The sequence below is a fragment of the Heliangelus exortis genome, chromosome 19 (assembly GCF_036169615.1).
Source record: "Heliangelus exortis chromosome 19, bHelExo1.hap1, whole genome shotgun sequence".
Lineage (NCBI taxonomy): Eukaryota > Metazoa > Chordata > Aves > Apodiformes > Trochilidae > Heliangelus > Heliangelus exortis.
In genome coordinates this window covers 220,659-247,050 of record NC_092440.1, presented here as the reverse complement: position 1 = coordinate 247,050, position 26,392 = coordinate 220,659, and the positions used below count along the sequence as shown (strand labels likewise).

At 60.1% G+C, this 26,392-nt stretch overlaps 4 protein-coding genes across 7 annotated transcripts; 2 read left to right on the top strand and 2 right to left on the bottom strand.

The window, feature by feature from the left end:
* The first annotated feature begins 170 nt into the window (after positions 1 to 170).
* On the top strand, positions 171 to 10,052 carry DTX1 (deltex E3 ubiquitin ligase 1). The gene is made up of 9 exons (XM_071763298.1): positions 171 to 1,276; positions 4,431 to 5,073; positions 7,375 to 7,436; positions 7,599 to 7,760; positions 7,988 to 8,049; positions 8,155 to 8,313; positions 8,396 to 8,557; positions 8,642 to 8,731; positions 9,462 to 10,052. Exons 1-9 carry the CDS (start codon positions 1,015 to 1,017, stop codon positions 9,684 to 9,686), a joined length of 1,827 nt encoding a protein of 608 aa, XP_071619399.1. The 5' UTR covers positions 171 to 1,014; the 3' UTR covers positions 9,687 to 10,052.
* LOC139805300 (rasGAP-activating-like protein 1) lies at positions 9,987 to 18,878 on the bottom strand. The gene is given in 15 exon segments (XM_071763582.1): positions 9,987 to 10,548; positions 11,392 to 11,500; positions 11,567 to 11,702; positions 12,317 to 12,454; positions 12,533 to 12,669; positions 12,902 to 12,971; positions 15,889 to 16,155; positions 16,247 to 16,363; positions 16,432 to 16,524; positions 16,718 to 16,740; positions 16,743 to 16,778; positions 16,781 to 16,847; positions 16,921 to 17,002; positions 17,651 to 17,901; positions 18,636 to 18,878. Coding segments are annotated over 15 exon segments (1,929 nt in total). The 3' UTR covers positions 9,987 to 10,388.
* Positions 18,317 to 23,073, top strand: WSB2 (WD repeat and SOCS box containing 2). 4 transcript variants are annotated; one of them, XM_071763767.1, is made up of 9 exons: positions 18,317 to 18,892; positions 19,012 to 19,183; positions 19,420 to 19,643; positions 19,797 to 19,928; positions 20,251 to 20,351; positions 20,551 to 20,723; positions 20,921 to 21,034; positions 21,195 to 21,302; positions 21,649 to 23,073. In XM_071763767.1, the coding sequence occupies exons 1-9, from the start codon at positions 18,877 to 18,879 to the stop codon at positions 21,809 to 21,811; spliced, it is 1,203 nt and encodes a 400-aa protein (XP_071619868.1). In that variant the 5' UTR covers positions 18,317 to 18,876; the 3' UTR covers positions 21,812 to 23,073. The 4 variants fall into 4 exon arrangements, with proteins under 4 accessions (XP_071619868.1, XP_071619869.1, XP_071619867.1 ...); XM_071763766.1 differs by having other exon boundaries at positions 18,662 to 18,892; positions 20,524 to 20,723; XM_071763768.1 differs by lacking the exon at positions 21,195 to 21,302 and having other exon boundaries at positions 18,658 to 18,892; positions 20,524 to 20,723.
* RFC5 (replication factor C subunit 5) lies at positions 22,971 to 26,392 on the bottom strand. Its single transcript, XM_071763771.1, has 11 exons — positions 26,308 to 26,392; positions 26,145 to 26,209; positions 25,073 to 25,209; positions 24,914 to 24,993; positions 24,506 to 24,579; positions 24,251 to 24,410; positions 23,999 to 24,080; positions 23,761 to 23,890; positions 23,518 to 23,595; positions 23,369 to 23,423; positions 22,971 to 23,270 (listed from the first exon to the last, which is right to left on the bottom strand). Exons 1-11 carry the CDS (start codon positions 26,337 to 26,339, stop codon positions 23,174 to 23,176), a joined length of 990 nt encoding a protein of 329 aa, XP_071619872.1. The 5' UTR covers positions 26,340 to 26,392; the 3' UTR covers positions 22,971 to 23,173.

Here is a 26,392-nt window from a genome sequence, read left to right as displayed (position 1 = left end):
CGCGGGTGTCTCTGTGTCAGTGTGTCTGTGTGTTCCCGGCCGTGTCCGTGCGTCTGTCTGCCTACAGCGGCTGTGCAGCAAACACCCCATACACACACACTCCGGAACCCCACCTACCCACCCCCGTGGGGCTGGGGTCTGCCGTGGGTGAGGGGCTGTCTTGGGGTGCAGAGGGCCGGGGGTGGGGGAGGGATTGCCCGGGACCCCCCCAGCCCAATGCCTGCAGTGCAGATCATAAATCAGTGGTGCCTGAAGCAGGCTCGGGGGGCTGCGGGCTCCCCGGTCCCCATAGCAGGGAGCCATGGGGGTCCCCGGCTTTTTAGCTCCCCCATCAGACCCCCCAGGGTTGTCAGCAGCATCTTCTGTCCCTCCCTTGCCCCCCCTTGTCCCCCTGTCCCTGCTGTCACGTTGGAGGCCAGCAGCCGGCCGGGGTTGGCAAGCAGCCCACGCTGCCAGGGCTGCGGGCACAGTGGCCTCGCTGCCCGCCAGCTCTGCGGGGGCGATGGGGACTGTCCCCCAGCTGCCACCCACCTGGCAGGACCGTGGTCCCTGTTTTGTAGGTGACACCCCCTCTGTTTGCCACCAGTGACATGCTGGGCGGTGGGGACGGTTGTGGAACCAGCGAGGATGTAGGCTGAGCACCAGGACTCACAGAGGAAGAGGAGAAGGAGGAGGAGGGGTTGTCTTGGGGACACCAGCGTGTCCCCAGCATCATCCACAGCCACCAGCTTGAGCCGACGCAACCCGAGGGCTTCCCGGTGGATTTTTTTTTTTTTTTTTTTTTTGGAGCCTGAGCCCTGCCAGCACTGCGGGGAAAGAGGAAGGGCCGAGGAAGACGTGATGGATGTCCCCAACCTGCCGCGGTGGCCCTGGGGGAGTCTGACCGGGTTGCTCGGGGACCTGTCTGGCAGCGCCCACCTCTCTTTATTGCGCTGAGCTCCGGAGCCCTCGGGGCAGGAGGACTGGGAGGGGACAAACCCTTGTCCCTTTGTCTCCCCCTCACCCGCTCCAGCCATGGCACGGCAAGGCCCGGGGGCCGTGCTGGCCACCGGTGGTGGCCTGGGCTTCCCCCCGCACAGCCTGGCCCGTGTGGTGGTCTGGGAGTGGCTGAACGAGCACGGACGCTGGCGACCTTACTCGGCTGCTGTTTGCCACCACATCGAGAACGTGCTGAAGGAGGATGCCCGTGGCAGCGTGGTGCTGGGCCAGGTCGACGTCCAGCTGGCACCCTACGTCATCGACCTCCAGTCCATGCACCAGTTCCGGCAGGACACGGGTAAGGGGCTGGCACTGAACCAGGAGCATCCTCCTGCACATCCATCCATGCTTCCATCCGCCCATCATTCTGTCTGTCTGTCCATCCCTCCATGTAGGTATCTGTTTATCTGCCTGTTGTTCCATCCATCAGGCTGTTTGGCTGTCTGTTCATCCGTACAACTCCCATTGTGGATGTTTGTCTGTTATTCCATCCCTCCCTTCCACCCCTCCATCAACCCATCCATCTGTCCTTCCATCCCATTGCACATCCCCTTCTCTGTCCATCCCATCCCATCCCTTCTCCCCTTCCACCTCATGACCCTCCCCCTGGCCTTTCCATGCCCCCTCCCCACTTTTCCCCTCCAACTTCAGACCCCCACCTCCCTCTGTCCCCTCTGCCCCCTTTTGGGGGCTGCAGTGGGTGGTGTGTCCCACTGTCACACCAGCCACCCCACAAGCATCCTCCATCAGGAGTCCCCAGGGAACTGAGGAGACCCCAGGAGCTGTGGTGGGCACTGGACTGTCTGTGACTGGTCCCCTCCTGCCACTAGCTCTGTGCTGCAGCATGCATCCAGGCCACATGTCCTCAGGGGACACCAAAGTTGGTCCCAGACCCTATTAAACATGTCCCCATTGCAGTGTGACCCACTAAACTGGCACGTGCCAGCTGCACCACAGGGGACTTGGTGGTTCTGGTGCCTTCCTGGCTGTCCCCACGTCCCTGCCACACACCCCAGCCCCCCTCCTGAATGTCCTGGGGACACAGAAGGACCCCCACAGCTGTGCTTCTCCACTGCTGCCACCATCCTAGTGACCAGCAATGGTGAATGACATCTGGGGACTGAGATGGGCAACAAGCCAGGGACATGCCACCTTGCTTTTACCACCAGGCCTGGCTCCAAATCTGTTCCCAAGCTGGTCACAGGTTTGGCAAGTTGGGGACTTGGCACCCACAGCCCTGAGTCAGTGTGGTTGCGGCCACCAGGATGACCTGGGTCGTGCCAGTGGCCACAACCATGCTGACTCAGGGCTGTGGGTGCCATTGGGACACCCTGATTGTCCCCGTGCCAGCTTTTGTCAGCTTTGGCCAGGACCCATCCTCCAAGAGCAGGCACCTGGCATCTCATCCCATGGTCCCTCTCATGTCTGTGGAGTGCAGACAGGGGAGGGTGTGGAGGGTGTGGCAGGGTGTGGGAGCAGAACAGCTCTTCTCAGGCTGTCCTGGGATACCACAGTCCATGTGCCAGCAGGGATTGGGGACAGAGACTGGCCTTGCTGTCCCCGGAGGTGTGCAGAACATCTCTTTAGCTCCATTCCATGGATTGCCCTCAGGTGGGGGGACTGGGGAGGGGGCTTGGCCAGCACCGTGCCCAGGGAGGGAGAAGCAGTGCAAAATGAGGTGACCCTGTTCTGAGCAGCAGGGACACATGTCCCCTCCCTGTGACCCTGGGGATGCTGGCAGGGCTAGGGGAGGGGGCAGGGGCTGTGGGGCAGCTTGGTGGCCCTGATGGCCCTAGAACTGTGTGTGGATCTGTGTGCAGGGACTTGGGGGAGAGGGGGGGGGTCCTGCCCTCACCCCCCTCTGCTCTACATATGGGGGGAGTGGATGGGAGCAGGATGTGAGGTGCAGGGTGGAACTGCAAGGACCGGTGGGATGCAGCTGGAAGGAGCAGTGGGATGTGAACCATGGATGTGAGCAGGATGTGGGATGTGGATGTGAGAAGGCAGTGGGACATGGGGATGGAACTGCAAGGACCAGTGGGATGGGGATGCAGATGGAAGGAATGGGGACACAAGACAGGGGCAGGATGGGGGATGTGGATGTGAGAGGGATGTGGGATATGGGATGGAATTGCAGGGACCACTGGGATGCAGCTGGAAGGAGAAGTGGGACATGAGACATGGATGTGAGCAGGATGGGGGACATGGGATGGAACTGCAAGGACCAGCAGGATGCAGCTGGAAGGAGCAATAGGATGCAGATATGAGCAGGATCTGGGATGAGCGACGTGGTTGTGAGAAAGCAGTGGGACATGGGATGGAATTGCAAGGACCGGTGGGATGTGAGACATGGATGTGAGTGGGGTGTGGATGTGAGCAGGCTGTGCAAGGACCAGTGGGATGGGATGCAGCTGGAAGGAGCAGTGGGACAGGAGCCCTGGATAGGAGCAGGATGCCGGCTGTGGGCAGGAGCGAGCAGCGGGGTGGGGGTCAAGGGGCCAGGCAGGGCTGGGCACCCCCGAGGGTGCTGGAGGTGTCTGGGAGGCTCCTGCGGCCATGAGCTGGAAGTGGGACTGGGGATGAGGAGTTGTGGGGGGCAGCTGGAGGGGGGTGGAGCAGTTCCCTTCCCATCCCTCCTTCCCACAGGGCAGAGCCGCTCCTGCAGCAGGCGGGGCTCTGCTGCCCGAGGCGGGGGATGATTAATGAGGGTTATTAGCGTCCTTAATCGGGCTGGGCAAACGGTGCTGGCGAGGGGATAGAAGGCATGGTGCCGCGGGGAGAGGGGGGGCTGCGCTGCCTCCCCCCTCGTTGCGGGGCTTCTGAAAAGGCTGCGGGATCCCAGTCAGTCCCAGACGAGTAGCGAGGGGTCAGGATGTGGCCCCGCAGAGGGGACAACGCCTGGCTCCTGTCCCTGCCAGTGCTGGCCGGAGTCACAGCAGCTGTCAGGAAACCCCTCCTGACCGGGAAATGTCCCCTCGGCCCCGGGGACAAGCGAGGGGACCCCGGCCGTAGAGGGTGGGGTTGGACCTGGACGGGAGGGATGGGAAAATGAGCTTTGGGGGGGGCCGAGCAGCATCACCCTTCCTGCAGGCTTCGGGGCCGTGATCCCAACCTTGATCCCGAAAGGGACCCTGGCTGCTGGCCAAGCTGCTGTGGCCACCAGGATCGGTGGAGGTTTGATGAGGTTTCAGGAATCCCGCGGGAGCTTGCAGCCCTGCCAAAATCCTGCTCCACCCATCGCATACCCTGGGGGGGCGGGGGGGGAAGGAGCCTTCCTGGGTTGGGAGGGGGGGTCTGCCTGCACCCCAAAGTGAATCTCCATCGCTGGGGTGTTGGGCCAGGAACTGGAGCATGGTGGAGATGACATGGGGATCACTCGGCCAGCATCTTGGGGTGCTGCAGCTCTGTGGGTGCTCAACCCCCTTGTCCTCCCCCCCTACCCTTACCACCAGGGACCATGAGGCCCGTGAGGAGGAACTTCTACGACCCCTCCTCAGCCCCCGGGAAGGGCATCGTGTGGGAGTGGGAGAACGACAACAACTCCTGGACTCCTTACGACATGGACATCTGCATCACCATCCAGAACGCCTACGAGAAGCAGCACCCTTGGCTCGACCTCTCCTCCCTGGGCTTCTGCTACCTCATCTATTTCAGCAGCATGTCCCAAATGAACCGGCAAACCCAACGCAAGCGCCGACTGCGGCGCCGCATGGACCTGGCCTATCCCCTGACCATGGGCTCCATCCCCAAATCCCAATCCTGGCCGGTGGGAACCAGCACGGGGACACCTTGCTCCTGTCCCCAGTGCCTGCTGGTCAACAGCACCCGAGCCGCCTCCAATGCCATCCTGGCTTCCCAACGCCGCAAACTGTACCCGGGAGCCGTCCGCCAGAGCAGCACCTTCGCCGGGACAGCCCTGTGGCCAACGGGGACAGGGACGGTGGCAGGGACGGGTGGCACGATGAAAGGTGAAGGGCTGAGGGCACCCAGCGGGGCGTTTGCCCCCAGCCAGAGCGTGCCCGGGCTCAACAACCTCAACAGACCCAGCACGCAGCGAGGGAGCGGGCTCAGTGCCAGGGCCACCGTCCCCCCTGGGTAAGCTGGCACTGGGAGGGTGGCCTGGGAAAGGGGACATGAAGGCCATGGGGATGCCAGATCAAGTGGACATGGGGGAAAAGGGGAAACGGAGGTGTCTGGTCCCCTGCTGTCCCCTTGCAGAAGTAGTTCCAGCCTCTTCGGTAATCTGTCACCTCCAGGCTTCCCACTCCCAGGGATTTGGGGACAGCCCCAGCAGCTGGCTTGTCCTGGATGGTCCCTTGTGCCACGCTGTCTCATGCCATGCCAGCTGCAGTGTCTGCTCTCAGGGGACGTGTGTCCCTGCATAAGGTTTATGACCCTGCTTGTGGCACGATGTCACCAGGCAGGTCGCAGAGAGGGGACAACATGGTCAGGGTAAGCACAGGCCCTATGTCTCCATGTGGATGGGAAAAACTCTCCAAGGAGATGTGGGTGGGTGACCACATCCCCAGCAGATTGTCCCAGAGAGTGTCCCTTCCCTAGTACCCAAATCCCCATGGCTGACCCCTCTTGTCACCGGTGATCACCAGACAGGGGACAGGCAGTGGCCATGGTGTCACCAGGGGCTGAGGGCACAGCAGGATGGGAAAGCCCTGGAGCTCTTTGCTCAGCTGGGACCTGCAGTGAAATGAGGCAACCAGGTGGCACTAATTACCAGGTAGTGGGCATGAGCTTGTGTTAAGCCCCCTTTTATTGGCCCCCCAGTCCTGCTCATGCGCAGTAGGTGCCCACCCTAATCAGGCACAGGTGGGTTTAACACAAGCTCATGCCCACTACCTGGTAATTAGTGCCACCTGGTTGCCTCATTTCACTACAGGGACCCAGTCTGGATCCACCCTGGGGACAGGGTTTCATTCTTCCCACCCCCTGCCCCAGGCTGGGGAGAGACACGTTCCCCATGCCAGTCCCAGAGCACTTTTTCCCCCTGTTGCCATGCTGGGCCAAGCAGTCCCTGTCCCCATCTGTGTCCCTGTCCCCATCCCACGCATGCCCTTGGGCAGACAGGAGGGGCCAGGACGCCCCCGGGGCAGGGCTGGGCTGGGACCTCTGCCCAGATCAAGGCAGCTCTGGGAACATGATGGAAAACACCCACATCCCTGTCTCTGGTGTGTGGGGGGGTGGCTGAGCACTGCCCAACTCATCACTGCCATGGTTGTGTGCATGGGGGGCTTCCAGGGCCGAGGAGGGGGGGCTGATGGCCAGGCCACCCAGCTGAGGCAGTAGGATGAGGGGGAGGGCAAGAGCTGGGGGTGGGCAGGAGGGTGCTTGGCCTCTGTGTGGGGCTGCTCTGCTGGGCTTTATTCTTCATGTGCCATTCTAATGTGTGCCCTGCTTCCTCCATCCACCCCTCCATCCCTTCATCCCTCCATCCCTTCATCCCTTCATCCCTCCTTTCTTCCCTCCCTCCCTCCCTCCCTCCCTCCCTCCCTCCCTCTATCCATCCATCCATCCATCCATCCATCCCTCCATCCTTCCTTCCATCCTTCCATCCTTCCATCCTTCCATCCCTCCATCCATCCATCTCTCCATCTCTCCATCCATCCATCCATCCATCCATCCATCCATCCATCCCTCCATCCTTCCTTCCATCCTTCCATCCTTCCATCCTTCCATCCCTCCATCCATCCATCTCTCCATCTCTCCATCTCTCCATCTCTCCATCCATCCATCCATCCATCCATCCATCCATCCATCCATCCCTCCATCCATCCCTCCATCCATCCTTCCTTCCCTCCCTCCCTCCCTTCCTTCATCCATCCCTCCATCCATCCACCAGTCCCTCCATCCACCCATGCATCCCTCCCTCTTTCCCTCCCTCCCTCCACACATCCCTCTATCCCTCCCCCCACCCATCCCTCCAACACTCCCTCCCTCCTCCCTTCCCCCCATTCCTCCCTGCCCTCCCAGCTGCGCACCCAGCCATGGGTGCCCTGGGCCTCTGGGTGGTGGGAGCAGGGTCCAAGCTGTCACCCCAGGGATCTTGGTGCTGTCAGCTCTGGTGTCCCCTTGGGTCAGGGCAGTGGGTGAGGTGGGAAGGTGCAAGGAGTGTTCTGTGTGGGGCCATGGCCATCGAGACATCCTATGAGGCCCATCAAGGAGGTCATGATGTCCCCAGTGCCATCAGGTCCCCAGGGATGGACACGTGGCACTGCGTGGCAGCCTCAGGAGGTGGGACAGCAAGCCCCAGGGCCAGAGAGGGGACACCCTGCCCTGTGTCCCCAGGGGAGGACACTGCCCTGGGGACATGCCAGGTGCAGGGGGGGACAGAGGCAGCCCTGCCCTCCCTGCTGAGCCCCTTCCCCCGACATCTTCACGCAGGGTCCCAGCCCTCCCTGTTAAGAATCTGAACGGCACCGGTCCCATCCACCCTGCCCTGGCAGGTAAGGGTGGCCCTGCCACCAGCTGAGTGTCACTGCGGGGTGACATGGTGGGGCTGGGGGCTGGATAGAGGGATGGATGGATGGATGGATGGATGGATGGATGGATGGATGGATGGATGGATGGAGGGACAGACACCCAGCTGCTCCTCTCCTGCCGTGCAGGGATGACAGGAATCCTGATGTGTGCTGCCGGGCTGCCCGTCTGCCTGACCCGTGCCCCCAAACCCATCCTGCACCCCCCGCCTGTCAGCAAGAGTGACATCAAACCTGTCCCCGGGGTCAACGGCATCTGCAGGAAAACAAAAAAGAAGCACCTGAAGAAAAGTAAGCAGCCATTTCCACACCACCACCACACCCCCCCCGAGCCCCCTCCACCTCTGCACGAGGGGAAACTGAGGCACGGGAGCTGAGGTTACCTGCAGGGGTGGGACCTTGCCCGTGGTGGCACCTCCTCGTCCTCGTGCTGTCACCACCCTGGTGGGAGGGGTGGCAGGGCACTGGGGACACAGGGACAGGCTCAGATGGTGTGTGTGTCCCTCCCCTTGCTGCAGGCAAGACCCCCGAGGACGTGGTGCGTCGCTACATCCAGAAGGTGAAAAATCCCCCGGACGAGGTGAGTGGGTCAGTGGGTCCCCCCCGGGCACCCTGGCTGGGGCTGGGGCACAGGCAAGGATCCAGGGGGTGATGTCCCTGTCCCCTGGCTGGTGATTCCTGGCAGGATTGTACCATCTGCATGGAGAGGCTGGTGACCTCCTCAGGCTACGAGGGGGTCCTGAGTCACAGGGGCATCAAGGCAGAGCTGGTGGGCAAGCTGGGCAAGTGTGGGCACATGTACCACCTCCTCTGCCTGCTGGCCATGTACAACAACGGCAACAAGGTGAGCGGGGGGGGGACGGGACCCCTCTGTCCCTTCTTGGGGGTGCCGAGGGGGGTGCTGTGTCTGATGGGTGCCCGTGCAGGATGGCAGCCTGCAGTGCCCCACCTGCAAGGCCATTTATGGAGAGAAGACAGGCACGCAGCCCCCCGGGAAGATGGAATTCCACCTCATCCCCCACTCCCTCCCTGGTTACACCGACTCCAAAACCATCCGGATCGTCTATGACATTCCCACCGGTATCCAGGTGAGGGGGCTGAGCCTGACACCCCCCCTGGAGGGGTCCCCCTGTCCCTCCCTCCCAGCTCAACCCACTGCCAACCCCTCCCAGGGCCCAGAGCATCCCAACCCCGGGAAGAAGTTCACAGCACGGGGATTCCCCCGGCACTGCTACCTCCCTGACAATGAGAAGGGAAGGAAGGTGAGCAGCAGCCTGATCCCGGGGGTGGAATGGGGGGATGAGGGAAGGAAGAGATGGGATGGGATGGGATGGGATGGGATGGGATGGGATGGGAGAGATGGGATGGGAGAGATGGGATGGGATGGAAGAGAAGAGATGGGATGGGATGGAAGAGAAGAGAAGGGATGGGATGGGAGAGATGGGGTGGGATGGGAGAGAAGGGATTGGATGGGAGAGAAGGGATGGGATAGGATAGGATGGGATGTGATGTGATGGGAGAGATGGGGTAGGATAGGAGGGAGGGGAAGGGATGAATGTATGGGATGGAAAGGAAGGAATGGGATAGAATATGGGAATTGGATGAAATATGATGGGATAGGGAGGGGTAGGATGAGATGGAAGGCAAGCAATGGGATGGAGTGTGATGGAATGGGGATAGATGAAACTGGACGGTATGTGGATGAGCTGGAAGAGAAGTGATGGGGTGGGATGGGGTAGAATGGGAAGAGATAAAACAGGATAGGAAGAGATGGCGTGGGAAGGGAGGAAATGGGATGAGACAGGATGGGAAGGGATGGGATGAGATGGGGACGACACAGCAGCACCGGGTGGGGATGGGGAGTGCCACAGGCAGTGGTGGCACCATGTGAGCACTGTCCTGGGGCAGAATCCTGCACCCTGGGGACTGGAGGTGCTGGACAGGGGGTGTTGGGGGGGGGGGATGAGCGATGGCCATGCCCACCCACCACAGGTGCTGAAGCTGCTGATCGTGGCCTGGGACCGGAGGCTCATCTTCACCATCGGCACCTCCAACACCACAGGGGAGTCAGACACAGTGGTGTGGAACGAGATCCACCACAAGACCGAGTTTGGCTCCAACCTGACAGGTCATGGCTACCCTGACCCCAACTACCTGGACAACGTCCTGGCCGAGCTGCTGGCCCAGGGAGTCTCTGAGGCCACCCTGAAGGACTGAGGCAAGGGTGAGGGGCTCCCCACCGTCCCCTTGCCCCCGTGTCCCCGCCCATGCCACCGCTGCTTCGCTGCAGATGCTGGGCTCACCCCTCATCCTGGGCCACCTGGTGCCACCTACCCTGTGTCCCCATGCCTCCCTCCCTCCCTCTCCATCCCGATTTTCCCTGCTCCCCTGGCGATAGCATCGTGGGCTGGTGCTTTTCTTTTTTTTTTTTTCTTTTTCTACCTGTGGCCTCTTTGCCGCCGTGTGCCACCTGTTGTCACCTGTGCCACCCGCCGCTGCCCCACGGAGCTGCGTTCAGCCGGTGCCATGTGTACATCTCTGTGTTACAGAATACACCCCGCGCCAGGCCGGTGTCCCCGTGTCCACACTCGGCTCTTGGGGTGTTTGGGTGACATCTCCGCAGGATCGGGTCCCCTCCCCCCCCGTGGGGATGTCACTGAGGGGGGGGTTGGGCCCTCCCTGTGGGCTGAGGGTGTATTGGGACACCCTGGGTGGAAGAGGAGCGCGCGCGCGCGTGTGTGTGTGTGTGTGTGTGTGTGTGTGTACACTCGTACGCTCGGGGTTCCCCCACGGGCCCCTAGAACAGGATGGGTATCGGGGAATACGACTCCCAGCATGCCCCGCGGCGCAGGTAGACCGAGCCGGGGCGGGGAGAAGCGCGCAAGGCATGCTGGGAGTTGTAGTCCCAGCCTCCCTAGTTCAAGCGGCGGGAGCCAGAGGGGAGCTCAGGGTCGAAGAGGGGGTCGGGGCCGGGGGGGTTCTCGGGGGTGGCCCTTGGGTCTCATCCCGGCGGGCGAAGGCTTCGTGGGCGAGGTCCAGGTCCCGCAGCACGCTCCGCAGCCGCTCCTGCGTGAGTCCCCTTGCACTCCCCCGGCAGGGTCAGCACCGCGTCCAGCCACCCCACCCCCGGCAGCACCCGTCCGGGGGGCGCCCTTGTGACCCGTGCCCAGCACCCCCCAGCATTCCCCCGTCACTCACTCACCTCCGGACTAACCACCCACCAAATCCCCCCAGCCCCACCACGTCCCTCCTCGTCCCCCCCCCTCGACCCCCTATCCATCCCAACCTGTCCCTCCGCCCGCCCGGACGTCTGTCCCCGTGTCCCCGGGTATTTGCTGTCCCCTGGTGGAGGGAACGGCGTGTGCGTGTGCAAGCGTGTTACAAGCATGTGCAAGCGTGTTGTAAGAGTGTGCAAGTGTGTTGCAAGCGTGTTTTAAGTGTGTGCAAGCGTGTTACAAGCATGTGCAAGCGTGTTGTAAGAGTGTGCAAGTGTGTTGCAAGCGTGTTTTAAGTGTGTGCAAGCGTGTTGTAAGAGTGTGCAAGTGTGTTGCAAGCGTGTTTTAAGTGTGTGCAAGCGTGTTACAAGCATGTGCAAGCGTGTTGTGTGTGCAAGCGTGTTGTGTGTGCACGTGCAAGCGTTTTGTAAGGGTGTGCAAGCGCGTTACAAGCGTATGCATGCATGTCCCCTCCCCCCCAGGCAGGACTCCCCGCCGCAGGGTCCCCCTGCCCCCTGCCCCCTCCCCCCTCCCCATACCTGCCAGCCCAGGGGGGGGGGGTGCTGGGACCTTGTGCTGCCCTCGGGACCCTCAGCCCCCAACACCCTGTGGGAAAGAGCCCCTCAGCACGCTGACACCCTGACCACCAGCAATCGCGGGACCTCCCCCTCCCCATCTCTTCCCCCCCTCCCCCCCTCCAGGCTCACCCCGCCCTCCGGAGGTGCCCGTAGAGGGTCTGTGCCGCTGCTGCAGGGTCCAGGGGGTCTCTCCACTCGCCCAGGGCCACCGTGCTGTGGGTACGGCTGCACCCAGGAGCTACCAAGGACAGCCAAAATGGGGTGCCGGGGTGATAGGCACCCATGGGACCCCCCTCTCCCTTACCTGTGCGGGCAGGCTGCAGGCAGCAGGTCCAGCGGCTTGCACGGAAGGTGCCCCGGTGACAAGTGGGCAGCATGGTCTGGTTGTCACTGCTGAACTGCCTCAGGGTCCAGAGCCACTGCCACAGCTCCTGGGAGCTCTGCGGGACAGCCAGGGAGGGTGGCACCCATGGGCACCCAGAGGGGGAGGGGAGGAGTGGAGGGTGGGCAGAGATGATGCTGACAGGGTCTCCAGCAAGTGGGGGATGCTGGGATCCAGGGGACAAGGAGGGACAGTTCGGTGACAAAGCTACCCAGGTGTCACAGCAGGAGCAAGGGTACCCCAGTGACCCCAGTGCAAACAGAGCTGGGACCCCAGTGATCCCAGTACAGAGAGGGCTGGTACCTCAGAGACCCCAGTACAGATATGGATGGATATGACACTGATCCCAGTATCCCAGAGACAGTACCTCAGTGACACCAGTACAGATATGACTGGAAACCCTACCAACCCCAGTATAGCCAGGGCTGGTACTTCAGTCACCCCAGTACAGCCAGTGTAGGATACTCCCATTTTCCCAGTACAGCCAGGGCTCAGATCCCCTCTTGCCCCCAGTACAGCCAGGGCTGGGCCCCCCAGCACTCCCAGTATTACCAGTACCTGGGCATAGCTGGATTTGGGACCATTGCCCCAAATTCATTGTCCCCATGGGAGTTGGAGGTGCTGTCTTGGGAGGTTCCCAGGGTGCTGGGGGCTGGGTGAGGGGGCACCCACCTTGCACAGGATGTAGGTGGTGTGGAGCTGCCCGCTGCCACCCTGTGCCACAACCTGGAGGACGTGGGGGTGCTGGAAGGTGCCCTCCTCCACCTGCTCCACCGCCCACATCTGTGCTACGGGGATGGAGCAGCGCTCCTGGGGAACCCCCAAAAAACACCCTCAGCGCTCACCCAGAACCCGGCGGGGGTGTGGGGGTGATGGGGCAGCACCCACCTGCCCCTCGGGGGACTTGGAGTAGGTGAGGGTCTCACTGCTGAGCCAGAAGTACCTTTTCTTGTTGTACCTTGTGTGCCCAACTCCAGGGACAGGTGGCACATCTGCTGGTGGCCTCAGGTGAGGCCAATCATCAGCTGATAAGGGAGTGGCACCCAGCCCTGCCCAGAGGGAGATAAAGGGGTGTGAAGAGGAGCGCCAGCGATCCGGAGCAGCAAACAGGAAGGCGTAACGGCAGTTAGCGAGGCAGTTTGCATAGGCAGGGCAAGCAGGAGGGACACAGGCACCTCCCAGCTCTTTTGAAAGAGCAGTGGTCTCGAAAAAAGCAAAATCTGTTGCTGTTAGGACGCAGGGTGTGTCCACACAGACGGAACCCCTGAACAGGGACAGCAAGAGGGACGTAGCAGTTCAGGCCTCTAGGTGTGTAGAGTGTCTGAGCCTGGTGTTAGCACCAGAGGACGGTGTGAGTGGGGTCTGTGTGCTTTGCCAGCAGGTGAAGGACTTGCTGTGCCTGGTGGCAGAGCTCAAGGAGGAGGTAGAGAGACTAAGAAGCATTAGGGACAGTGAAAGGGAAATTGACTGGTGGAGTCACACCCTTTCTAACCCAAAAGAAGTCCAGAAGGAGGTGGTGAAGCCCTGCCCCTCCTGCCATCAGGTAGTTGGGGCAAACCAGGTGGATGGGAGGGAATGGAAACAGGTCCCTCATCGGAGAGGCAAAAGAATCCCCTTGCAGCACCCACCATCTCCCCAGGTGCCCTTAGAGAAGAGAGATGAGGCTTGGACTCAGAGAATCAGGCAGATGACACACAAGAGGAAGATCTGTCTGGAAGGTCTCCTGTTCGCCCCCCGTCTACCAGAGGGGATACAACTACAGCTACAAAGGAAAAAAGAAGGGCAGTTGTAGTTGGTGACTCCCTTCTGAGGGGAACTGAGGGCCCTATATGTCGACCAGACCCACCCCACAGGGAGCTCTGTTGCCTTCCTGGGGCCCAGGTGAGGGATTTCAGTAGGAGACTCCCCCAGCTAATTCGGCCCCCTGATTATTATTCACTGTCGTAGTCCAGGCTGGCAGTGATGACATTAATGGAAGAAGCACCAAGAAAATTAAAAAGGACTTCAAGGCACTGGGTCAATTAGTTCATGGGACAGGAGCACAGGTGGTGTTCACCTCCATTCCTGCAGTAGCAGAGATGAACAAGGAGAGGAATAGGAAAACCTACCATATCAGTAGGTGGCTAAGGGATTGGTGCCACCGGCGGAACTTTGGGTTTTTTGACCATGGGCCAAATTTTATCAAACCTGCTCTCTTCAAACCAGATGGGTTTCATCTATCTAGCAAGGGCAAAAGGACTCTAGCCCAGAAGTTGGTGGGGCTGATAAAGAGGGCTTTAAACTAGGTTTGAAGGGGGATGGGGTTGAAACTGGGCTCTCCAGAAGGGAGCCCAAGGGTGGACAGCCCAAGTTAAGAGCCAAATCAGCAGCCCAGCTGAAGTGCCTGTACACCAATGCACGCAGCATGGGCAACAAACAGGAGGAGCTGGAAGCCATCGTGCAGCAGGAAAGCTGTGATGTAATCACTATCACGGAAACGTGGTGGGATGACTCCCATGACTGCAGTGCTGCCAGGGGTGGCTACAGGCTCCTTAGAAGGGACAAGCAGGGTAGGAGAGGTGGAGGGGCAGCTCTATATGTTAGAGAGTCTCTTGACTCTGTAGAAGTTGAAGTCAGTAACAATAAGGTGGAGTGCCTGTGGATCAGAATCAGGGGGAAGGCCAACAAGGCTGATATCCTGGTGGGAGTCTGTTACAGACCACCCAATCAGGATGATGAGGGTGACGAATTATTCTACGAGCAGTTGGCAGATGTTTCAAAATCATCAGTCCTTGTTCTCGTGGGTGACTTTAACCTACCAGACATCTGCTGGGAACTCCACACCGCAGAGAGGAAGAAGTCTAGGAGATTCCTAGAGTGTACAGAAGATAATTTCCTGCTCCAGCTGGTAAATGAGCCCACCAGGGATGGAGCCCTGCTAGACCTGTTCACAAACAGAGAGGGCCTGGTGGGAGATGTGGTGGTCGGTGGACATCTGGGACACAGTGATCATGAAATAACAGAGTTTTCAATACTTGGGGATGAAAGGAGGGCTGTCAATAAAACCTCTACGTTGGACTTCCGGAGGGCAGATTTTGGCCTCTACAGAAGACTGATTCAGAGTGTACCCTGGGAAACAGCCCTTGGAAACAAAGGGGTCCAGGAGGGATGGATGTACTTCAAGGAGCAAGTTTTGAAAGCACAGGAGCAGCTGTCCCGGTCCCGAAAAGCAAGTTGGTGGGGAAGACAACTGGTCTGGCTGAACTGGGAGATTTTGAAAGAAATTACGGCTAAGAAGAGGGCCTACCAATTATGGAAAAAAGGGCTAACTACTCAGGAAGAATTTAGGAACATAGTTAGGTTGTGTAGAAAGAAAATTAGAGAGACAAAGGCCCAACTTGAACTGAATCTCGCCACCTCTGTGAAGGATAACAAAAAGTCCTTCTACAGATACATCAATAGCAAAAGGAGGGGCAGGGAAAACCTCCATTCTCTACTGGACATGGGCAGGAATATAGTTATCAAAGATGAAGAAAAGGCTGAGGTATTTAACACCTTCTTTGCCTTAGTTTTCAACAGTAAGACAGGTTGTCCTGAGGACAGCTGGCTTCTGGAGCTTATAGAAGGTGACAAGAATCTAAACAGTCCCCCTGTAATCCAGAAGGAAACAGTCAGTGACCTACTGAGCTGCTTGGATCCCCACAAGTCTATGGGACCGGATGGGATCCACCCAAGGGTGATGAGGGAGCTGGCAGAACAGCTCGCCAAGCCTCTCTCCATCATCTACCAACAGTCCTGGCTCACTGGGGACATCCCAGATCATTGGAAGTTGGGGAATGTCACGCCAATCCACAAAAAGGGCCAGAAGGAGAACCTGGAAAACTCCAGGCCCGTCAGCCTGACCTCAGTGCCTGGCAGGGTTATGGAGCAGCTCATCCTAGGGACAATCACACAGCTCCTACAGGATGGACAAGGGATCAGACCCAGCCAGCACGGGGTTAGGAAGGGCAGGTCCTGTCTGACCAATCTGATCTCCTTTTATGATCAGGGGACTGCCTGGTGGATGAGGGGAAGGCTGTGGATGTGCTCTACCTGGACTTCAGCAAGGCCTTTGACACCGTCTCCCACAGCATTCTCCTGAAAAAGCTGTCAGGCCACAGCTTGGACAGGGGCATCTGTGCTGGGTTAGGAACTGGCTGGAGGGCCAGATTTGGTGATCTGAGGTCCCTTCCAACCTAGCCAATTCTATGATTCTATGATTATACGATTAGTGCCTGCCCCTCAGTGGCCCTGCTCTTCTCCTCATAAGGGTCTGGGAAGACCCTGGGAAGTTTGATGGCTGTGGGGTGCAGGTGGTGCCACCAGCCCTGGCACTTACTGGTCCTGGCCAGCTCACGGATGGTGAGATAATCCAGGAGGGGCACAGCCAGCCCCTGCCCCAAGAAGATCTTCACCAGCTTGGTGGCCACGTCCTGCCGGCTGTCCCCCAAAGTCACTTCTTCCTGGATGGCCAGGGCAGTGCCAGTGGGGGGCTGTGGGAAGGGCAGGGTGGGCATGGTGAGGTTGGGACATTGGGGTGGTCCTTGGCCAACCCTGAGGGTCCCCCCACCCCACAGCACCCACCTGGTCTGGGCAGAGGATGGGCTCCGTGAGGAGCTGGATGAGTGGTTGGTAGTAGGGGGCGGGCAGGACTCTGTCCTCCACCAGCCTCACAGCCAGCCTCAGGGCACCCAGCTGTCCCTGCAAAGACACGGGAGGGGTTGGGCCCCATCCTGCACCCACCACCCTCCATCCCCAGCTGCCTGAACTCACCCATGCTCCTTGGTGGTGCTGGGGAAGGGCAGGAGCTGGAACCAGCCTTTGGGAGGCTTTGTGAAGATGGTGTCCAGGAGGAACTTGACCTGGGGTGAGGGGACCACCCTGGGCTGCACCCTGCTTCACCCACCAGAAGGGTCCCCTCCTTACACATACCCCTGCCCCCATCCCTGTGGGTCCCAACCCACCATCACCTGGACGCTGGGCATGGGGTAATGGGGGTACACAGATGTCCCCCGTGGGGACCCTGCCCCACGCCAGCGTACCCAAGCTCCTCACCCCTCCCAAGAAGTCATTCTTGCCCAGTCCCACACCTCTACGCTCAGCATGGACCCCCGGGCTCGGCCTCCACCACCTCCAACTCCAGAACCTCATCCCAGTGTGGGAAATGGGTTTTCTTCATCACCTGCTAGGGATGGGCACTGCTGGCACTGGGGTCTCACCTTGACCCCTGGGTCCCAGCACCCAGCAGTCTGACTCACAGCTGTCTCCAGGGTCTGCCCGCAGCAGGACACCCGGGCAAAGGGGTCTGAGGTGCCCGAGATGTCGTGGGAGGCCAGGTCCCTGGGGAAGGGGGAGGAGGGGTGTCAGCAGGGGTGCAAGGGGGTCCATCTCGTGTTGCCCCTTTCTGGCAACACAGAGCACCCGGGGGGGGTGTGCCCAACCCCCTTCTCCCTGGTTTGTGGGGGACACACAGCAGAGAGGGGGTGGGGGGATTTGTGTCTCTCCTGTCCCTTCTCCACGTCCCCCATGGTCATCCTGTTGCCTTGGTACCCGCTTCAGTTGTCATGGCAACGGAATGCCGGTGGCAGCTTGCCCAGACGAGTGTGTGGGCACAGGCACACGCAGCCACACAAGTGTCACACACACACACCGGGGCAGAGGGGCAGCTTGTGCCGTGCCTCAGTTTCCCCCAGGAACTGAGAAAACCAGCCAGCTGGTGCTGCTCTGATGAGGAGTGTGCCACATACACCCACTGACCCTTTGGGGCTGCCCCTTGTCCCCCTGTCCCCAAGCTCGGTGTCCAAGGCACCGCATCGCCCACTGAGGTCACCCCGGTCCCCAAGCAGAAGATGGCAGGGGCCCTTCCCGGGGCTGAGATGGGACAACAAGCCTCGTGCCACCACCTCCATCCCTTCCTCTCCTTCCACCACCCAGATGCCCCCAGCCAAAACTAAGCACCCCCTCTCCCCCCCCCCAGCCCCCCGCTACCTGGCCTCGATGAGGTGACACCGCAGCACCCGCGGGTGGCCCTGCTCGAGGACACACAGCTCCAGGTGGATCTCACCCTGCACTTCCTCATTGGGGTCCATGGGTAGCAGGGAGGGTAAGGGGGGGGCGGCAGGTGCTCCCCTAACCCTACATTCCCCAGCACCTCGGAAATAGGGACCCCAAATTGGGGTCGAGGGAGGTGCCCCTGTCCCCACTGCCCTGCTGGTGGCATAGTGGGTGGCTCTGGGGGGCTGCAAGGATGGCGGATCTTGGAGGGGGAGTGCGGGGGTGGGCTCGGCAGATGTCTGCGGCGGTAACTCACGGTGGGGACTGCCAGGTGGGCGTCAGCGAGCCGGGGAGAGGGGATGTTCCGTGGGGTGCAGGTGGGAGGGGGGCGTGTGGGTGCTGGGTCCCTGGGGATCACTGCCAGAAGGTGTCACCGTGTGGGTGCTGGGTCCCGAGGTGTCACGGCTGGGAGTATCACTATCGGTGGTGTCACTATAGGGGTTGTCACTTTCGGGGGGATTCCACTGCCCGGGGTGTCACTGTCGATGTTGCCGCTGCTGAGGGTGCTACTGTCGGGGATGGATGTCACTGCTGGGGGGAGTCATTTTCGGGGGTGTCACTGTCGGGCGTGTCCGTGTGTGTGCTGGGTCCGCCCCCCCTCCGGGGGGAACCACCTCTCGGTGCTGTGTTTGCCGCCCTCCCTACTCCCGGGCTGCCGCCCCCGGGGGCGGCCCGCAGGGATCTCCAACCCCCGCTTCCCTCCCGCTTCCCCCGCGCTGCCCTCCGCTTCCCCTCCGCTTCCCCCCCACTGCCCCCCCGCACCCCCCGGTATCCCCCCCGCTTCCCCTCCATTTCCCCCCCCATCCCCACGCTTTCCCTCCATTTTCCCCCCCACTTGCTCCCCGCTTCCCCTTAATTTCCCCCCCGCTTCCCCTTCATTTCCTCCCCGCTTCCCCCCCGTTTCCCCCCCGCATCTCACCCGCTTCCCCCCCGTTTCCCCCCCCGCTTCCCGGTAGCCCAGGCCGGGCGGGGCGGTTCTGCGGTGGGTTGGACGAGGGGAGGGTTCGGGCGGCACGGGTCCGGCGGTTCGGGCCGTCCCGCTGCCGCCCCGTTGGGTTTGGGTTGGCGGAGGCCTTTCCCGGGCCGGCAGGGCTTTGCCCGAACCCGGAGGTGGTTGGCGGCGCCGGGCCGGGTTGGGCCGCGGAGCCGCCGCCGCCGCCATGAAGCCGAACGGAGGTAAGGAGGGAGGGGAAGGGACTGCGGGGCCGGGCAGGCGGGACCGCTGCTCCGGGAACACGGGGAGGGTCCGTGCCGGGGGGGTAAGGTGGCCGTGTCCGTCCCCTCCCCCCGCCCAGAGGAACCGGTGCTGCTGGCGGAGCTGAAGCCGGGCCGGCCCCAGAGGTACGATTGGAAATCCAGCTGTGAGACCTGGAGCGTGGCCTTCTCCCCGGACGGTGCCTGGTTCGCCTGGTCCCAGGGACACTGCGTGGTCAAACTCATCCCCTGGCCCCTGGAGGAGACCGAGCTGTGAGCTCTGAACCCAAATCCTTTTGTTTTATTATTATTTTTTAAAAATTATTTATTCATAATTTTTCCCCTACCCCATTTTGTTAAAAAAAGAAAAATAGTCTTTTGGGTGTTTTCAGGGTTAGGGTTAGCCAAAGGGGGTGGGAGGGTTCGGTTCGGGGTCGGGAGTTGGGGTGGTGGGGGGTGCCAGGGATGAGCATCCTCCTCCTCCTCTTCCTCCTTCTTTCTCCCGGCAGCTTCAAAGCTTCAGAGCGCAAGAGCTGGGGAGGTAAAGGGGAGGTGAGGAGCCGAGGGGCGGCCAAGGAGAAGACTTTGGAATGTGGTCAGATCGTCTGGGGCTTGGCCTTCAGTGCCTGTCCTGGGGGGGACACGGAGCCCACCTGTGCGTGGGGACTGCCCTGCCTGGTCCTGGCCACCGGCCTCAACGATGGGCGCATCAAGGTCTGGGAGGTGCAGACAGGTGAGTGGCCCTCAGTCGTGGCTTCTCTCCTTTTGAAAGCAGATCCCCTCTCCATCCTGTCCCAGTTCCCCCCTTGGTGGAAGTGCCAAGCTGGAGGGGCACTGCCTCCCTGATGGCACCCAGCAGGTCCCCATTCTGGTTCCTTTTCTGCAGGACACCTTCTTTTCAGCCTCGTGGGGCACCAGGATGTTGTCAGAGACCTGAGCTTTGCTCCCAATGGAAGCCTTATCCTGGTGTCAGCCTCTCGGGACAAGACCTTACGTGTGTGGGACCTGAGCAGAGATGGTAGGAACATGGGGGGACATCCCTGGTGCTAGGTCACCCCTGTTTGAGGCTGGGAGGAGGAGGGAGAAGCCCAGCTAGGTGGAGGAGGTGTTGGGAGAGGATCTTTGTGGATAGTATCAGGGCAAAAAAGGGAGAGCCCTGTGACATAGAGCTGAGCCTATCCCCTTCCAGGAGGGACCTGGGAAGTGCAGGAGGGGGTTGCAAGTAGACAGCAAGCTTGGGATCTGCCTGCAGGGAGACCCCAACCCCTATTCTTGGGCAAGGGAGGGGAGAGCAGCCTCCCCTGCTCTCCTCTGGTGACTGCAGTGTCTGCTGTCCTCAGGGCGCCAGGTCCAGGTGCTGTCAGGCCACGTGCAGTGGGTCTACTGCTGCTCCATCTCCCCAGACTGCAGCATGCTCTGCTCTGTGTCCGGAGAGAAGTCGGTGAGTGGGTGCTGGGTGGGTGCCATCCCATATCCTGCTGAATCCAGCCCTCCCCTCCACCCTCCCTATCTCCCACCCCCGCCCCCCTTAGTGCAAGAAGCCCTTCTGTGAGAAGGGCCCAGGCCACCCTTCTTTCTTGACCATCTGGGACCAGAACCCAGGTGGTTTAAAGCCCAGGTTGCTTGTCCTGCTCCCCCAGGCACTGCTGTGGAGCATGAGGTCCTACACCCTCATCCGCAGGCTGGAGGGCCACCAGAGCAGCGTGGTGTCCTGTGACTTCTCCCCAGACTCAGCACTCCTTGTCACCGCCTCCTATGACACCTGTGTCATCATGTGGGACCCCTACACCGGGGAGCAGCTGAGGACACTGCGGTAGGGAGCTGGGGGGCTGTGGGAGGGGGGCAGTGATGCTGGGGGGGGAGAGGGGGGTTGTTCAAGCTGGCACAGCCACCACCTCTCCAGCAGCTGAATGAGGGCTTTGGCTGGTGGGGGTTTTCCCCTCTACCAGCCCCCGGAGCACTGGGGATGTGGCTTGGGGGTGACACTGGGCTTGTTGTCCCCACCTGCAGCCACGTCCCCCTGCATTCGGCGCTGGACTACAGCAGCGAGATCCACAGCAGCTCCCTGCGTTCTGTCTGCTTCTCCCCTGAGGGGCTCTACCTGGCCACTGTGGCAGATGACAGGTGAGCAAAGCCCCTCGGGGCCCTCCAGCAGGAAGAAGATCCCCAGGAGGACACCACTGAAAGGAACCAGGATATGCTGGTCCAGGACCTCTGCCAGGTCCTGAGCAGAGATGCTGTGTGGCTGTCAGCCTGGCAGCCTCTCCCCTCCCTTCTTCCTTAGGCTCCTGAGGATCTGGGCGTTGGAGCTGCGGTCTCCAGTGGCCTTTGCTCCCATGACCAATGGCCTGTGCTGCATGTACTTCCCACATGGAGGTTTCATTGCCACAGGGTGTGTAATGTGGGAGGGGAAAGTCATGGAATCATAGAATTCTCTATCAGCTTGCAAGGGACCTCAAGGATCACCTGGTCCAGCCCTTCTAATATTATTATTGATGTGAGATGTCCCAGCACCCATAGAGCTGAGACTTCAAACTTTCCAAAGTGGGGGAATCCACCCCTTTGGACCCAGCTTTGGGTCCAAGCCCAGCAAATCCTGGGCTTCCCTGGGGGTTGTGCAGGCTGGATTCCTGGCCTGGGGAATGTGTGCTTGCTGCAAGCCCTGGGATTATTTGGGATTAATTCATCTTTTTTAAGTCTTTACCCTCTGCTCAGGGCTTGTTTGGATCCCGTTGCAGGACCAGAGATGGCCACGTCCAGTTCTGGACAGCACCAAGGGTCCTCTCCTCACTAAAGCACCTGTGTCGTAAAGCTCTGCGCACCTTCCTCACCACCTACCAGGTCCTGGCACTCCCCATTCCCAAGAAACTGAAGGAATTCCTCACCTATCGGACCTTTTAAAATGTGGAAGCAGAGGCATGGAGGTGAGAGCCCCCTGCCTGGCAGCAGGGCTTGGCTTGGGATGGAGAAGCCCCAGCAGCAACGAGGTCCTGCTGATTCCTGGGCTGTGGAAGCAGGAGGATTGCTACTCCCCTCGTTTTGGGGCTGTGTCTGGGGTTGTGGAGGTTTTGGTTTTTTTCCATGTAATAATAACCAGAACCCAGCAAAAATGCATGCAGAGGGCAAGGGACAGGGCTGTGGTGACCACGCAGGGTTCTCCCTGTACCCTTGCTGTCTCTGCACATTTTGGGTCTGGTGCTTTTTGCTTCCAAGTGCAATGTTTGGGTTGAAGGTTGGCAATCCCACTCCTGAGTGGGGCTTTTGGCTTTCAGACCCAGTTGGGGCTCCAAGTGTCCCTGACCAAACCCACCCTCAGCAGGGCTGTAGCTTAGTTCCCAGAGGAGTGTGGGCTCTGCTGCTGTCCCTGGTTGGGACAAACCTGACCAGGTCTCTGTGGACTAGACAACAGCCATGACAGAATAAAAGATTTTATTCCTCAAGTCTTACCTTCAGGCTTGTAAAGGTGACCTGGGGACACCTGGCTGCCATTGGGGTGGCAGCAAGGGCTCCCTGGGCTCTGACCCACCACAGATCAGCCAGCATCCAGCAGTGGGTACAGGATCAGTCCCTTGGGAATCTGGGATGTGGGGCTTCAGCCAGCCCCCAGCTCTTCTTCCTGTTTCTTTCTCCCTGCTGGAGCTCCATGGTCCAGACCTGCTGTGCTTGTCCTCCTCCAGCTTAAGCTGTGTTTGGAGTGACAGTGGGTGGGGGTGAGTCCCCTGCAGGCAGGAGGGCTCAGTCCCTGTCACCCCAGTGATGGGGAGGACACAGGGAATGTCTCCCCTGGGGCTGCTGTTTTCTCTCCTGAGCAGGGTTGCTGTGCAGGGCTGCCCGGATCAGATGGAGGAGCCAGGGTGGAACAAGCCAGGGGTGTTGTGCTCAGTGCCAGGGGAAGGAGAGTTTGGGAGGCAGGAGGGTTTGGGAGGCAGGAGGGTTTGCAGGCAAGTGACAGCAGCTGGACTTGAGCCCTGCATGGGTGTGACAACTTTGGGGAGAGCCTTAACCACCTCCCATCAGTCCTTGCTGGACAAGAAACAAAAGAAAAGATGAGTGCAACCTGTTGGGTTTCAGAGGCATTTTTATTTCCTGATGAAGTGTAAAAACAATGGTGCCTGACTCCCCCACCCTGCCTGCAGGCTCAGGGCTTACAAAAAAAAAACAAACAGAGGAAGACCTGGGAAGGTGCAGGGAGCAGCTCCAGGCCATGGGGTTAGTGATCCCGTCCAGCTCCTGCCTGGCAAGGAAGGATCCACCCCGTGGGATTCAGGCTTCAGCCACAATCAGGTCCCTGGTGACTTGGAAAGCTGCAATGAGGGAGCTGAGCTGAATCTTCTCACTGGTGCCAGCAGCCAGACGGTACCTGGAGGAGAGAAAAGGACAAGTTTGGGTGTTTCTTTACACCAGTGTCCCTGTCCCCAACAAAGTGACCTGGATGGGCATGCAAGGGCTGCCACTTACTCTATATCTGCCATTTTTATCAGCAGCTGGATGCGGATTGAGGGGGGGAAATCGACTGTGGAGGGAAGGAGGTGACGTGTGTCAGTGTGGGCTGGGGGGGACAGGGACCCTCCACGGGTCAGCCAGGCCCTGGCCCTGCCAGTCCCCACCTCTGTGCACAAAGAGGTGGATCTCAGTGAGGATGTCCTGCAGGGCCAAACCCTTCAGAGTCTTCAGATCCATGATTTCTGAGGTAAAAGGGAATAAAGGGCTTTTCCTCCAGGATTTTTTGCCCTCGGAGTTTCCGCTCCTCATCCCACCCCCCACAACGCCCCTGAGGACCCAGCCCAGTGGGGGGGAATGGGAAGCTCTGGCAAAGAGCAGGGATGAAAGGCCTGGAGGGAAAAGGATACTGTGATAGGCAGTGGCAAAGTCCTGGTTCAGCATCCAGTCGAGGATGTTGGTGATGTCAGACTTGAGGGGGTGTCCTGTGCAGGTGTAGACGTTCTCCTCTGTCACCTTCCCAAAGGCCATGGTGGTGCTCTGTGGAAGAGGAGGGTGGAAGAGGGATTAAGGGCTCAGCCGTTCCTTCACCCATCCCTCTGGGGCAGCTGCTGGCTGACACCAGGAGGGAGCAGCCACGGTCTGTACCTGCAAGATATTGAGGGCTCTACGCATGTCCCCACTTGAGAGGGTCACCAGGGCCTTCATCCCATCCTCAGTCACCTCCACCCTGGAAAAGAAGACCTGGGGCTGCAGAGGGAAACAACCATGGAAAAGCAAGGGATATCTCCTCCTGGGATAAGGAAAAGGGAGGAAGGGGGCATGGAGGTAGCAAGGCAGCAGCTCCTCCTGGGATGAGGGAAGGAAAAGGGGACATGGAGGTGCTCCCCCCCAGCTCACCCCTCCTCCTGTATGACGTGCTGCAGTCGGGGCACCATCAGCTCTGGGGTGAGGGGTCCGAAGCGGAAGCGGGTGCAGCGGGACTGCAGGGCAGGGATGATCTTGGAGAGGTAGTTGCAGATGAGGCAGAAGCGGGTGTTTTCGGTGAACTTCTCGATCACTGCAAGAAGGGAGGGGAGAGGATGGGACTCACCTGTTAGCTGGTACGGGGTGAGATCCTGCACAGGGCTGGGAATGGTCCCCAGCACCCCTCACCTCGCCTCAGGGCATTCTGAGCATCCTGGGTCATGGCGTCGGCTTCATCCAGGATGACAAGTTTGAAGCCTTTCCTTAAAAAGAAAGGGAAAAAAAGGGGGGGAGGAGGTGAGCTTTGGTCCCATCTGCTAGAGAAGAGGTAGCAGGGGATGCCTATTCCCAGCTTGACCACCCCCCCCCCCCCGCCAAATGCTCCCAGGGATCCCTCCATCCAGCCATCTTCATCACCCTCATCATCCCCACCACCTGCATCCTCATCCTCCCTGCTTGCTGGGCACCCCTGGCTCCTTCCCACCCACCAGGAACCCCCCCAAGCCTCCTCCCAAGCCAAGGGCTGGGCAGGATGGGGGGAGGGGGGATTGACAAAGGGACAGAGGGAGCTTTGAGAAGCTCCTTCCCACCACTTACTTGAAGATGGTCCTGGTGCTGGCAAAGCTCAGGATGGGCCCTCGGACGATGTCGATTCCTCGGTCATCAGAAGCGTTGAGCTGAATGGAGACCATGTGGATGGGGGGGTGCACCCACAGGGGTGGGGGGAACACCCCAAATCCTCCCCCCTACACTTACCTCCAGCACCATGGAGCCAAATTCCCGCTCCCGGTAGAGCTGCCGGGCACAGGCCAGGATTGTAGAGGTCTTCCCAGTGCCGGGGGGGCCATAGAGGAGGAGGTGTGGGAGCCGATCCTCGCTGATGAACCGCTGCACTGCGGGGGGGAGCAAGGGGCTGGGGGGGCACCCACTACCCCCCAGCATTTGGGGGTCTGGGGGTATTGACCTGGGGGTTACGTAGTGGTGGAGAGGGGGTGTGGAGAGGGGGGGGGTACTTGGTGGGGGGAATGCTATTTACTTGGGGTGTGTATATAGTGGGGGTTTTCTTACTGGGGGGGGAAGTTTGCTTACTAGGGGGTTATTTACTGGGGGGTGTTACTTACTTAGGAGGTTGGGGTATTTACCAGGGAGTTACTTACTGGGGGAGAGGGAGTTATGTACCAAGGGGGGGTACTTACTGGCTGAAGTGTTTACTTACTTGGGAGGGAGTTATGTTTTTCCTGGGAGGGGGTTACTTACCCGAGAGGGATTACTCACCAGGGTGGGAGGGTTTCCTTACTGGTGGGGGGAGTGTTACTTACTGGGGGAATGGGGTCACTTGCAGGGGGGGTTATACTTACTGAGAAGGGGGTTACTTACTGGAGGAGAGTTACTTACTGGGGGGGATACTTATAGGGTGGTTGTTACTTACTGAGTGGGGAGTTACCTACTGGGAGAAGGTTACTTACTGGGAGGAGTGGGTCCTTATTGACAGGGGGGGTTACTTAACAGTGGGAAGGAGAACACTTACAGAACAGGGGGCTACTTAGTGGGGGGGGAATAGTTTGTTACCGGGGACCATGAGGGGTTTTTATTGGGGGATGGGATTGACCAGGGTGTGTGTGTTATTTACCGGGGGGGGGGGGGGTGTTGTTATTTCCATGGGGGGTCTTATTTACTATGTGTGTGTTATTTACCGGGGGAGGAGTTATTTACCGGGGGAGAGGGTTACTTCCCAAAGGGGGATTATTTCCCGGAGTGTGTGTGTTATTTCCCGGGAGGGAGGGCTGGTTATTTCCCGGAAGGTGTGTGTGTGTGGGGGGTCACTCACCGGTGCTGAGGATATCGCGATGGGACACCAGTTCCGACAGCGCCTGCGGCCGATACTTCTCCACCCTGAGCACAGCGCACCGGAGAGGAGGGTAGGGGGTCAGCTCATCGCCCCCCCGCTCCCCTTCCCTTTTCAAACCCCCCCATCCCGGTCCCGATCGTACCACGGCAGATTCCCGCCGCCCGATCGCGCCATTGCTCCTTCTACCGCGAGAGCGACGGGACGGGGCGGAGCGGGGGAGGGTCCGG

Coding starts and splice junctions, on each gene's coding strand:
- DTX1 (XM_071763298.1), top strand. CDS start 1,015: ATGGCACGGCAAGGCCCGGGGGCCGTGCTGGCCACCGGTGGTGGCCTG. Junction 5,074..7,374: donor AGGGCCACCGTCCCCCCTGG/GTAAGCTGGCAC, acceptor ATCTTCACGCAG/GGTCCCAGCCCTCCCTGTTA. Junction 7,761..7,987: donor AAAGAAGCACCTGAAGAAAA/GTAAGCAGCCAT, acceptor CCCTTGCTGCAG/GCAAGACCCCCGAGGACGTG.
- WSB2 (XM_071763766.1), top strand. Junction 19,184..19,419: donor CCCCTGGAGGAGACCGAGCT/GTGAGCTCTGAA, acceptor TTCTCCCGGCAG/CTTCAAAGCTTCAGAGCGCA. Junction 19,644..19,796: donor GGTCTGGGAGGTGCAGACAG/GTGAGTGGCCCT, acceptor CCTTTTCTGCAG/GACACCTTCTTTTCAGCCTC.
- RFC5 (XM_071763771.1), bottom strand. CDS start 26,339: ATGGCGCGATCGGGCGGCGGGAATCTGCCGTG. Junction 26,210..26,307: donor GGCGGCGGGAATCTGCCGTG/GTACGATCGGGA, acceptor CGCTGTGCTCAG/GGTGGAGAAGTATCGGCCGC. Junction 23,596..23,760: donor CTTTGCCACTGCCTATCACA/GTATCCTTTTCC, acceptor CTTTTACCTCAG/AAATCATGGATCTGAAGACT.